Source organism: Pelophylax lessonae, assembly GCF_965119305.1.
Source record: "Pelophylax lessonae genome assembly, chromosome: 3".
NCBI classification, from domain to species: Eukaryota; Metazoa; Chordata; class Amphibia; order Anura; family Ranidae; genus Pelophylax; species Pelophylax lessonae.
The window spans coordinates 406,852,485-406,866,297 of record NC_138770.1 but is presented as its reverse complement, the minus strand read 5'-3'; the positions used below and the strand labels follow the sequence as shown (position 1 = coordinate 406,866,297).

The 13,813-nt window shown below is 39.6% G+C and overlaps 1 protein-coding gene across 1 annotated transcript in view; it reads left to right on the top strand.

Moving 5' to 3' along the window:
• The window catches only part of RFX6 (regulatory factor X6), a gene marked incomplete at its 3' end in the record, with an annotated part of 134,183 nt that overhangs the window by 32,847 nt on the left and 87,523 nt on the right, over positions 1-13,813 (top strand). The window contains exons 4-6 of the mRNA XM_082252515.1: positions 5,225-5,286; positions 9,568-9,645; positions 11,476-11,503. Of these exons, the coding sequence (XP_082108641.1) occupies positions 5,225-5,286; positions 9,568-9,645; positions 11,476-11,503 (168 nt within the window). The remainder of the gene's footprint in view (positions 1-5,224; positions 5,287-9,567; positions 9,646-11,475; positions 11,504-13,813) is intronic.

Genomic DNA, 13,813 nt, shown 5'->3' with positions numbered 1-13,813 from the left:
GGGGCCTATGCAGACCGACACTTACTTCTGTATCCTGTGTGAATGCCTAATGTACCTCTAGCCCTCAAATACACAATGTTCTTCCCTGTCAGTTAAACCCATGTGGGCTAATTTTTGGGGCCTATACTTGTCGACACTTACTTCTGTATCCTGTGAATGCCTAATGTACCTTCAGCCACAGAATACTACGTTCTTAACTGTCAGGTAAACCCATGTGGGCTAATTTTTGGGGCCTTTTATGGCCGACACTTACTTCTGTATCCTGTGAATGCCTAATGTACCTTCAGCCACAGAATACTACGTTCTTAGCTGTCAGGTAAATGCATGTGGGCTAATTTTTGGGGCCTATACTGGCCGACACTTACCTCTGTATCCTGTGAATGCCTAATGTACCTTCAGCCACAGAATACTACGTACTTAGCTGTCAGGTAAACCCATGTGGGCTAATTTTTGGGGCCTATACTGACCGACACTTACTTCTGTATCCCTTGAATGCCTAATGTACCTTCAGTCACAGAATACTACGTTCTTAGCGGTCAGGTACACTAAACCCCCCTCCATTGCGGGGTTACGTTCCGGACCCAGCCGCGAAAAGTGAAAATCCGCGAAATAGAAAAACCCTATTAAAATACATTGTAGGCATGTTTTTTTACTGTCACTGTACGTGTAAAAGCATTTTAAGGTCTTTAAACACACTTTTAAAACAATAGAAACTCATTTAAACACATAAAAGATACTGAGAGACATAGCAAGAGCTATGGAAAACACAAAAATATTTCATTTTTAATGATTTATATAGTAAAATAACATTACAAAAAAAACCACAATATACCGGGACCTCAAAAACTGAACCGCGATGGAGCGGGGGTTTACTGTAAACCCATGTGGGCTAATAAAAACACTTACTTCTGTATCCTGTGAATGCCTAATGTACCTTCAGCCACAGAATACTACGTTTTTAGCTGTCAGGTAAATGCATGTGGGCTTTTTGGGGCCTGGATTGGCCGACACTTACTTCTTTTCCTGTGAATGCCTAATTTTTCAGACTGGAATTGAAAATCAATGGGTCTATAAAGGTTCCGCCAAATTGTGGAATGGATGCGGACCCATTTTACAGATGTGTGAATGGACCCTATACGTATTAGACATGTATTTACCGGCTGCTGTCTGTTCTATCTGATTTATGAAAAAACATATATATATTTTTTGCTGTAAAAAAAAAAAAAAATTAGGGCAGCTTTTTCAATAGCAATACTTCTGTTATGACATTGTCCATGTGCTGGGACTATTTGTTCACAGCTAGTACATCTTTTGTGGCTGCAAATATGACCTAAAGGTTTTTAAAGTTCGCCTCCCATTAAAGTCAATTGGGCCGCCGCGGACTTTTGAGAAAATTTAATGTAAGAAAAAATCCGCGCTTAGGATATAAATGTACCAAACTAGGAAGTATGCTGGCTGCAGCCCACCTCTAAAACTATAATCCAAGGATATATAGTTAAATAGAAACAGTAAAATGGGAGGTAGATGGCGCTGCCTGCATGAACAGCTGTGTGTAGTAAATATAAATATAATACAGTCCTAATAGGCAGAATAAATATGTTCTTAAATAAAGTGCTTTATCAATAAAAACGTCTTAAAATTCATATAATCATGTGAAATAAAGTGAATAAGTGCAAAAAATGGGCTTAGGACCCTTACCTTAAATAAAAGTGCTCAAGTGACTGTGCAAGGAGGGAATAGCCCCAGAAGTGGGCTCAACTTCCTCAAAAGATAGAAAAAGTTGTTCATGCAACTCAAATAGGCAGTGACAATAGGAAAAGAGAAAAATTGGTTTAACAAATTGGATGGTGAACAGTGTGGTAAAAACCGCACTGGTGCAAAAAATCACATATAAAGTGCTATGAAGATAGTTATGATAAGCAGGGTGGCCCAATAGGGTGTGTAACAGATACACAAAATAATATATTGTATACGATGCGATTCACCAAAATCGCATGCACACCAGTCCACTCTACCAAAGTGCTGGATAGTGCATAATTGGCTCTTCTGCTCCTTTTTTTAGGATTTAATTAATTTAATTAATACCCACAGGCTTGTTACCCCTGTAGGGGTAGTTACCTCTGGTAAGTGCAGTCCTGGGAGTGCGGGGAGCACCGGTTGACCACCATAACTTACTAAGCACACTTGAGGATTTTTTATGGCACCTGCACCAAAGTTACTCTGGTTGTGATACATATATTACTCCTGGCACTGAAGTAATTTTCTGGTATTTGGGAACATTCCAAGGACATTTGTCTTACATTTGGTTGTTGCATGTATTTTGGAAATTTTTTTCCTCTGAGGAATTTGTGTTGTGGGACTTTGGGTCTTTGGGACCCCCATCTGTTATAGCATCTGTACGTTTGGAACTCAAATCACATTGTTTAGGGCATCTGTGCGTTTAAAGTTTTTATGAAACCTTTTACAGCATCTGTGCTTTTGGGATTTTAAAATCACTTATACTTTTTTCAGTCACTTTATCACAGTCTTAGTACTTTTATACATGTATATTTATCTATTTAGTATCTGTGTATTCTGTTGAACACATTATCACTCCTTTATGCACTATCCAGCACTTTGGTAGAGTGGTCTGGTACATTTGGTGAATAGGCAGGGGGTGTCAATTAAAAGTTAACGACGCCCCCAGTTGAGATCGCATATCACAGTGCAATCTGCAAGTTTAAACAGAATCGGATCGCACTAGTGTGAACCACCATGCAATCCGATTCTGCTGCGGATAAAAAAAAGGGTCATATGTGTGTTTAGTGTGATTGCGGTGCGAATTCAGCCATACAAACTGTATGGCTGAAATTTGCCCCGCACAGAGATTGCATGTAATTTAGGAGCAGTGCGCTCCGAATTACATGCGATCTCTGTGATCGCACTAATGTGAACCGGCACTTAAACTTGTTCCTAAAGCCTCTTACACAAGATGAGATTATTGGACAATATGCATTCTCATCTCCATTTCAAAAATGAAGAGGTTACTAAAGTTACGAAAATTATCATAATACAGAATAAAAATTCGGAAGTGATGTAATGTATTGCATTGTATTTGTATTGTTATTTCGGACCAAAACTGTACTGATTAAATAAAAATCATATGATCTGCTATCAGATAAGAAAAATTTTAGTGTGTGTCCCTTCAGATAATTTCGGACAAACTGTCGTACTAACAATCAGATTATCGTACCATTACCTCGAAAGTGGCCTAACCAACTTCAAAATTAGAAAATCATATAAAAAGGTACCGCTACTGCCACTTAGTAAACATAATACTATAAAGAAAGTTAGTAAGGAACATTACCCAGGTCAGAAGGATAGATTGTAAATGAAAAAAAAAATAATATTTAACCCATTTTTTTAATAGTTAACTGTGGAAGGAATGGGGCTTTTAGTTCTACCCCCGTTTGCATTGATATGTAGCTGACGTTGGTTATGCATGATATTTAAAGGGGGCACCCATTATACATTAGGTATTGTTCTAATAATTCCCTATACTTTAAAAACAATTGCCTTGTTTTATTCTTTTTATACTCTCTGCTTTGCAAAATCCACCTATCTGACCTGAATGCTTATGCTAGTTATACAGTATATAATGTAAATACGTGAATAATGGTAAAATATAACAAAAACTTGAGAGGTCAGGAAGATGCTTGGCACCCATGGGCTTTTTACTTTTAAGATTTAATATTTTAAATTTCAGTTTTTGGGTTTACTTATACTTTAACATAAAACTCTAGGTTAAGTGAAACAAAAACAGCTCTTGTAGTGCCCCCAGCACTAAACAGGTGAAATGCTAATTTTTGTGTAAACTACTAGTTCCATCAACTATAAACTAATAGATATCGACAAAGAAATACACTATACTGTATTACCAAAAGTATTGGGACTCCTGCCTTTACATGCACATGAACTTTAATGGCCTCCCAGTCTACGCCCGTAGGGTACCATATTGAGTTGGCCCAGCCTTTGCAGCTATAACAGCTTCAACTCCTCTGGGAAGGCTGTCCACAAGGTTTAATAGTGTGTCTATGGGAATGTTTGACCATTCTTCCAGAAGCACATTTGTGAGGTCAGGCCCTGATGTGGATGAGAAGGCCTGGCTTGCAGTCTCCGGCCGCTCTAATTCATCTCAAAGGTGCTCTATCGGGTTGAGGTCAGGACTCTGTGCAGGCCAGACTCGCTCATCCATGTCTTTATGATCCTTGTTTGTGCACTGCTGCGCAATCATGTTAGAACAGGAAGGAGCCAAAATGTCTTGGTATGCTAAGATTTCCCTTCACTGAAAATAAAGGGCCAAGCCCAACCCTCAAAAAACAACCCTACACCATAATACCCCCTCCCCCAAATGATTTGGGCCAGTGCACAAAGCAAGGTCCATAAAGACATGGATACTATGGCTGCCTCTATAAATACAGTGGGAAAATAGGGATAGCCACAAAGGGGCAGGAAGTGTGGTATTTATAGGATCACCAAGTTAAAAAAAAGTAAAAAGGCCTGAAAAAATAAACACCAATGCAGCCACCATACCTAAGGATTGGTAAACTTCACTATTTAAAATTTTTGTTTTGGGGTTTTGATATGCTTTAAAGCCAAACTCCAGACACAAGAACTGTACTCAACAGTACATGAATTCAAACATACCGTGCTTCGGACAAACATGGATATATACTAAGTAAATAATACATTTAAAAAATATAACAATATGGGACAGACTCTAAGGACCACCTGGCCTTTTTCTACTATGTAGCATATAGAAGTATACCTGAATGACAGTGATTGGCTTCTGAAAAACAAAAAATGCTTGGCTGCTGAAAACCTGTTAAGTTAATAATACCCAGAGTACTATGACAGAAAGAGGAGAGTGGAAGACTGCTAGAGGGAGTAGTTAAGAGGGGGAAAGAAAGAGAGAGTAAGTAGCCTATGGAAAGAAAAAGGAAAACAAGTGTACAAGGGAAAAGCAGGAGACATTACTGAAAGAAGTTATATAGACTCGCCACTGATTTTGGGATGCCATTGCTGTCTGGATGTTTGAAAATTAGCCCTACCGCTATACGACCCTACAGCACAATCTTCTTTGCATTATTGCTCTGGTTATCTAAAATAAAGCATTTCTGTATTTTTCATTTAAAACAAACCTGGAAACTTTAAGCTTTCTCATGTCTTGTATGTATGTTTTTAGACAATTCGACAGAAGTTTCCCCTTCTGACCACAAGAAGATTGGGCACCAGAGGACATTCAAAGTAAGACCAGTGTTTTATAACTGTTTTTTAAGATGCTTAATAGTGATTATGTATACCGCCAACAAACAAGCAGAATTCCGTCAACCAACAGTGTCCAACCACAAAATTGCAAGTATTTGTTTCAGTCAATAAGATTCTTAGATTTACTTTTTATAATACATTAGTAAGTAAAAACTCTAGTGTTTAAGTACAAGAAGAATACAGTATTTGTTGAATATCTGATGGAATACTAAAGAGCAGGGATGGAAATGGATGTTGGAAATGATCATGTATTCATTTCTTCTGTTGTGGGCCCATGCGAGATGTTCAGTTCAGATGACAAAATAGTTCAAAGTTGGGATTTGTGCATTACAGTGCCATTCTGAATTAAGGCATCTGCTAAACACCATATGTTAGTTAGTGTGTGTTTTAAAACCTCCATGTTGCTCCATCCCCCTTACTATGATTGTTGGTGGTGGAACACGTTGGGCAGGACTTGGCCGGTGATGTCATTGCACACAGACTCCCAGAAGCGTGCCACTCGCTGCTTGTTTTTTTCTCTGTATCTGCTTGTAAGTACCTCTCCTGTGTGAAATGAAGCGATTAATCTGAAGGTATTACCCTTTGTTGGCTGCTTTTGGTTTCTTTTGAGGATTTTTTTTACCCAGTGTGGTCTGCTTTTAACCCTTGAAAAGTGAACAGCGCTTGACCTTTTTTTGCTAACCAAATTTTTACTACTCCTTTAGTAAATCAACCCCAGTAAATTGAATTGTGTGAAGGTACATTATGTGTTACTAAAACGCAAGAGGCTTGTGTGTCTAATGAGCAGATATGGCTGCCTCGTGTATATTAAGTGCCTTGAAAAAGTATTGACACCCCTTGCATTTTCCAAATTTTGTTATGTTACTGCCAAAAATGTAAATTTATTTTATTGGGATTTTATGTGATAGACAAGCACAAAGTGGCACACAATTGTTCAAAATGTTTTACAAATTAATTTCTGATAAATATCTTTACACATGTAGAATGTTGCCCATTCTTCTTTGCAAAATAGCTCAAGCTCTTTTAGATTGGATGGAGAGCGTCTGAGTAATACCACAGATTCTGAATTCGATTTCGATCCTTTGGCTTTCTTTCAACAATGGCTTTCTTCTTGCCACTCTTCCGCAAAGGCTAGATTTGTGGAGTGCACAACTAATTGTTGTCCTGTGGAAAGATTCTTGCACCTGAGCTGTGGATCTCTGCAGGTCCTCCAGAGTTACCATGGGCCTCTTGGCTGCTTTTCTGATTAATGCTCTCCTTGCCTGGCCTGTCAATTTAGATGGAGGGCCATGTCTTGGTAGGTTTGCAGTTGTGCCATACTCTTTCCATTTTCAGATAATGGATTGAACAGTGCTCTGTGAGATGTTCAAAGCTTGGGATATTTTTTTAAAGCCTAACCCTGCTTAAAACTTCTCTACAAATTTATCCCTGACCTGTCTAGTGTGTTCCCTGGCCTTCATGATGCTGTGTGTTCACTGAGGTTCTCGAACAAACCTCTAAGGGATTCACAGAACAGCTGTATTTATACTGAGATTAAATTACACACAGGTGGACTCTATTTACTAATTAGGTGACTTCTGAAGGCAATTGGTTCCATTCGATTTTTAGTTAGGGGTATCAGAGTAAAGAAGGCTGAATACAAATGCACGCTAAACTTTTCAGATATTTATTTGTAAAACATTTTGAAACCCATTTATCATTTTCCTTCCACTTCACAATTATGTGCCACTTTGTGTGGGTCTATCACAAAAAAAAAACAATAAAATACATTTAGGTTTTTGGTTGTAACATGACAAAAGGTGGAAAATGTCAAGGGGTATGAATACTTTTTCAAGGCACTGTACATCATTACAACTTATACAAATTAAAGTTTTTTATTACAATATTGCATATTAATATGATCATTCACGCAAAGCTGATTCTTTTCATATGTGTTTGTCTAAAAAAAATAAAAATAAAACTTGAATGCACCATACATTCTCCTTAACTCATGGAATTAAACTTTCAGTTGGGGGTTAGGAAGTTCCAGTCAATCCACTAATTGGGACAATGATAGACTAGCTAGACAAATCTAGATTTTGTCTTTATGTAGATTATTTTTAGGTCTTTAGAGATGAAGTACAAATAGCAGAACCTTATTTAGGAGATGTGACTGAACATGCTGAAAAAATGGCATGACAGCTGGCCTCGTGATAACATGTTATTGCAGGCTGGAGATAGCTTCCTTATATCAATCTGCTTATCAGCCATTGTTTGTGGCAGTGCATGATAAAGACAGGTCTTGTGGGTGCACACACAAAAAGTGAACATATGCTGCAGGAAATGTATAGTAACTTTCAAATAATGAGGCCATAAATGTTGCAAATAAATATCAGCCTCCTTTTTAAACTAACAATTGTGTAAATTGAACTGATATGCAGTAAGAGTAATGTGAAATATTTGTGGGAAAGATAAGCAATGTTTAGTTTACAATATACTTTAGGTTAAATGGCTTCAAGTGTTTTAGGGTAATAGGATTTAAGATGGGTGACCTATTTTAATTTGCTATATGGCTAAAAATGGATTATACTACTTGTGTTTAATTAAGCTTTTTAAAAAACATAGGTGGCATCACTATCAGTTTCTTGATGATTCTAGTAAATACAGTTGAAATAGGTTTTGAGGACATTGAGACCCAAGCATGCTAAAGTAATATTTTTTAAAAGAGCAGAAATGGATGACATGTGATAGCAGGTCCAAGTTCAGAACTGTATGCCGTTTCACATCTATGCGGCATCAAATATGCGCAACTTTGACAGCTGACATCCTGCGTGCCTTCATTGAGGCTTGCTTGCAACTTCATTATCAAAAGTCAATTCAAGTCTCAATGAAGTCGCCCCAGAGTAGCACATGAACATTTTTCTAAGGCCCTGCATGTTTAGTTGCACCGATTAGAACGGTTTCATTGGCGTTAATGGGATGCGACTTGTCATGCGACTTTAAACTCTCGGGTTGCATGACAAGTCGCAGCAGTGTGAACCAAGCCCTAGGCATTAGGCTTGTACCTATAGGTAGCAAAGGCAAAAACGTTGCTTTTCCCCCTACAGTTATCAACCACACATTTTTTCTCATTATAACTAAAAATCAAGTAAGTTCAAAAGCTTGTTTACACAATATTGCTATATTCTCAGTTAATAAATGTAGGATAAAAGTTTAACATGAAAAAATTTAAACTACTGAGAATATATTGTTTCTGGGAATATATTGTTTATAAGAAAATATGTCCTTGTCTACAGTTTTACTAGACATTAGATTCATGAGAACATCCTGTCACTGTATCATGGCCAGAGGGTATATCTAGGCCACATTGTGAAGTTTCATGTCTATTCTTTGTTCTGTACTGTATATAAGCTTCAGTCCGCCGAGTGTGGTTCATTGTGTATTCCCGAAGCTTCGAGGGGTTCCCCAGTCATCAGTAGAGAACTTCACCCAACAGTAAATAGCAATATAGTTTTCATAGTTCTTTGGTTAACCACTTTTTTGCTATTCGGCACTGCACTAACCTAACTGCCAATTGTGCTGTTATGCAACGCTGTAACCAAACAAAATTTGTTTCAATTTTTCTTTCTTTCTTTTAGTGGTATTTCTTTACCATTGGGTTTTTTATTTTTTGCAATACAAACAAGAAAAATCACAAATTATGAACCCCCCCCCCCCCCCCAAAACCCGGAAGTTTGCAGCGACGTACGGGTACATTCATTTGCCTACAGCGGCCGCCCGTCTGCAGTACATTTTGGGTGGGCAGTCACTAAGTGGTTATAAAAGGCAAAAAGTGACATTTAGGATTATATGTTTTGATAATTAAGTTGAATGTTAAACCAAAGTTCCCCCAGTTGGTTGAATTTGCCTATTTTATTCAAATGAATAAATATAATTGTAATGCTTCCCTATACTGGTCAAAACTTTAAGTGTAATCTTTAGCTCCATAGACTAGAATGGTAATCACATGCAAAACACTTATCTGTCCTAAAGTAACATGATTTTAGTATGTTTTCTTCAAGTATTTGCAAGAGAAAGAGAATGATAGCTGTATCCAAATCGCATCAAAAATGCATTAGAATTGCATCTGAACCACACCAACTTGCACTGCAGCTGCCTCTTCAAATCACACCGCCAAACTGTTTTAACTCGCACTGCATCAATCTGAACCTAGGCTAAAGCAACTGCAGGTTTCTTATTTTATTTTCCCTATCATATAAACATGCTCTTTTCTTTGTACAGATATCATTACTACGGCATTGGCATAAAGGAAAGCAGTGCATATTATCATTCAGTGTACTCTGGAAAGGGGCTGACAAGGTATGAATGTTTTTAAATTAGATCAATATAATTATTGATATTGGAAAAAATAATTATCATCATCATAGTTATTGTTGCAATTCTGTTTTAAAAGCTGTTTCTCAAAGATACATCCTGGTTATTGAAAATAAGCATTAAACTGCCTGCAGATGGCACAGACTGCCTGGTTAGTACTTTTTCATTCAGGCATTACTGTATTGCCTTAGTTCATCCAAGTCCTTTTTTGTTGGGGATATGGGACCTCCTGCATGTAATGCATAAGGGGTATTCCCAAACACACCCACTACAGCCTCTATGCTGGAGTGGGTGTGCCACCAGTGACATAATCTCTGGGTTAAGGCTACATTGGGTTACAAAGGACTCAGATTAGGAAGCGTGTTTACCTATCTGTCTGTCTGTCTGTCTGTCTGTCTGTCTATCTATCTGTCTATAGTTACATAGTTAGTGAGGTTGAAAAAAGACATCAGTCCATCCAGTTCAACCTATGATGCGTGTGTGTGTTTGCTTTTAACCGTACATTGTATACCCCTGTATGTTGTGGTCTTTAAGGTGTCCATCTAATAGTTTTTTGAAACTATCAATGCTCCCTGCTGATATGACTGCTTGTGGAAGAGAATTCCACATCCTTACCGCTCTCACAGTGAAGAACCCCTTACGCACTTTAAGGTTAAACCGCCTTTCCTCTAGTTTTAGTGAGTGGCCACGTGTCTTATTGTATCTCCTTTCTCTGAATAGTTTGTTCCTTATGCTCGGGTCGCCAGTACAGTATTTGTACATTGATATCATATCCCCCCTCAATCGTCTTTTCTCCAGAGAGAAAAGGTTCAGGGCTTGTAGTCTTTCCTCATAGCTGATGTCCTCCATTCCCCTAATTATTTTTGTTGCCCTTCTCTGGACTTTCTCCAGTTCCAGCACATCCTTCCTGAGGACCGGTGCCCAGAACTGGACAGCATACTCCAGATGTGGCCGGACCAGAGTGTTGTAGAGTGGGAGAATAATCTCTTTATTTCTGGAGTGAATCCCCTTTTTTATACATCCCAGTATTCTGTTGGCTTTGCTTGCGGCGGCTTGGCATTGCATGCCACTGCCAAGCTTGTTGTCTACCAGTACCCCCAAGTCCTTTTCCATCCTAGACTCACCCAGAGGTTCCCTCCCTAGTGAGTAGCTTGCTTTCTGGTTTCTGGCCCCCAAGTGCATTACTTTACATTTATCAACATTAAACCTCATCTGCCATGTAGTTGCCCACCCCGTTATTTTGTTCTGGTCTGCTTGCAAGGTTTCCACATCCTGCATAGAAGATATTGGCATGCCTAGTTTAGTATCATCTGCAAATACTGAGATTGTGCTAGATATCCCCTCCTCTAGATCATTTATGAACAAATTAAACAGGATTGGTCCCAGGACAGAACCCTGGGGGACCCCACTTTCCACACCCGCCCAATCCGAGTACTCCCCATTAATCACCACCCTCTGTACTCTCCCCTGGAGCCAATTCTCTATCCAGGTACTCACCTTCTGATCCATACCTACCTTCCTTAGTTTGTACAGTAATCGTTTGTGGGGAACGGTGTCAAAGGCCTTTGCAAAGTCCAGATACACCACATCCACAGGCTTACCTTTATCTAGGTGGCTGCTCACTTCATCGTAGAAGGTTAATAGATTGGTTTGGCACGAACGATTTTTCATGAATCCATGCTGATTACTACTTATAATACCGTTTTCATTACTAAAGTCTTGTATGTGGTCCCTTAACATCCCCTCCAAAATCTATCTATCTCACTATATGTCTTATTACTCACTATCTAATTTTTCATATTTATTTTAATAAAGGTTTTCTGGCAGCAAGATGAAGAGTGAGGTATGTCAATTTGTCTTGCTGTCTTTTGAAACAACAGTCTTGTTTCGTTGTTTTGTTTAAACTGTATCTAAACCCAAGAATACATTTTAATATATTGTGGTTTACCAGTCCTAAGGCAGGCCATAGATTATTCAATTTTCTTTCCTGCAACCACGATTTGCAGGAAAGAAATCACTTGATTCCAGTTTAGTCTTTCTTGCCGGCAGAACTCAATGATTACTGCTAGCAGCTATAGCAGTAATCGCATGCCATAAATCCAACCGGCTGGTTGTACTGAAGTTGATTGTTGGAACAACCAGCCTGCCCATGCACAGATCGAATCTCGACCAGTCTCCGATGAAACAGACGAAACGCGATCCAACTATGGCCGGCTTTAGATGTGGTGGTGGCATTAGTTTCCTTTTTTTCAGGCTTATTTTCCTGCCAGTAAAACTCTCCATGTCCTAGGGAGACAGTGCTCACTAATAACACTGTATCTATGTCACTTAAAGTGGTGTTCCAGGTGGGGAAAAAAAATTAAAAGTCAGCAGCTACAAATACTGTAGCTGCTGACTTTTAATATATAGACACTTGCCTGTCCAGGGAGCTCGTTATGTCGGCAACCCAGCCAATTTTCGGATCAGCTGTCAGGTGCTGCTGTCACCATTTGTTGTAGGGGAAACTGGAAATTAAATTCACAGCCAGTTCCCTAGTGCGCATGCATGAAGCATGCTGCACTTTCTAATTGGCCTGGCAGTAAGGGAAGGAGGAGGGGGCGGAAATTCTGAGTTACGGCGCTGCAGCACTGTATCCTGGAAGTGGGGAATGGTATCTGTCTAAAATAGGTACCCGTTCTCCCCTTCCTCCCTGAAAGGTGCCAAATGTGGGGCTGGAGGGGGGGGAGGAAGCACATCAGCAGAAGTTCCACTTTTGGGTGGAATTCCACTTTAAGATGGGATATGTGTAAGAACTTAGGCCCCTTTCACACTTGCGGACCGTTCAAATCCGCCTGTCAGTTTTTCAGGCCGATCTGACCGGATGCCCCCATGCATCTCTATGGGGCATCGGATGTCAGTGGAGACATGTCCGTCACCATCTGAAAATGGTGAATTTAAAGTTTAAATGGTGAAATGGTGAATTTAAAAAAACGACTTGGTCTGGCATCTGTACTAATATGGCATGCATTTCCTCTTGATGACAAGTGCAAATTTTCCACTGACAAATGCCCTTTGTCCAGTAAAAGATCTAATAGCACCTTGGCAGAAAATAAGGCAGTGTATGGCTGGCAGACTGGTTCCTTTATAAATATACAGTGTTCAGGTTGCTATCGACATGGGAGTGAGGCTGGTTAGCCTGTATGCAGCCCTTGACTCCTCTTTTGAATCTTGAGAACAGATTGATGACTTATTAAACAGGATCACAACTACCTAATTTTTTTACTGTTTCAAAGTATCATTGGAATACATTTAGTAAGCATATATGTATACATTCTTCTGAATCTATGATTGTAATATTTATTTTATCTATAATGTACAGTCAGAAAGTGGAGAGAGTGGGAATGAATTACTAAAACTGGAGAGTGCAAAATCTAGTAAAGTCCTGCATAGAAACCAATCAACTTCCAGGGTTTGTTTTTGTAGTCAAAGCTTAAAGCGGAGTTCCACCCTAAAATCAAAGTTCCATCCATCTTCTTGCTCCGGGTCACCTGAAAAACAAATGGATAATCGCAATTTTTTTTACTTACCTTGTTTAGAAGAAAATATACTCACCTTACTTCCTCTTCCTCCCCTCGGCGGCCACGGCGAGTCGTCACTTCCTGGCTTGCAATGATTCCTGGGAGCTGAACGTCATCGCTTCCAGGAATCAATGCGCCTGCACCGGCCCGACGTCAGTTCCGGTGCAGGCGCCGCCATACCTTGCTAAACAGCTTCTGGGCATGCCCAGAAGCTGTGCAGGGATGACGCTGCAGCCCCGGAAGTGACGGTAGGACCGGCGCAGTGCATCGTGGGACCGAAGAGGACAGAAGAGGACGCAGAAGAGGATCTCGCTGGCTTCAAGCTGCCCACACCTGAGATGGCAGCGCCGGAGAAGACATTTTCAAGGTAAGTGCAACCCGGGACAGTTCAGAGGCTATCCATTGTGGAATGCACTAGCCCTGACTGTCCCAGGGGTATTTTTATTAAAAAAACTTTCTGAGGGTGGAACTCCACTTTAATTGAACAAGTTGAAGTTAGAAGTTGATTGGCTACCATGCACAGCTGCACCAGATTTTGCACTCTCCAGTTGTAGTAAATTAACCCCGGTGCTTGCAGTTTAACAGACCCAGTGATG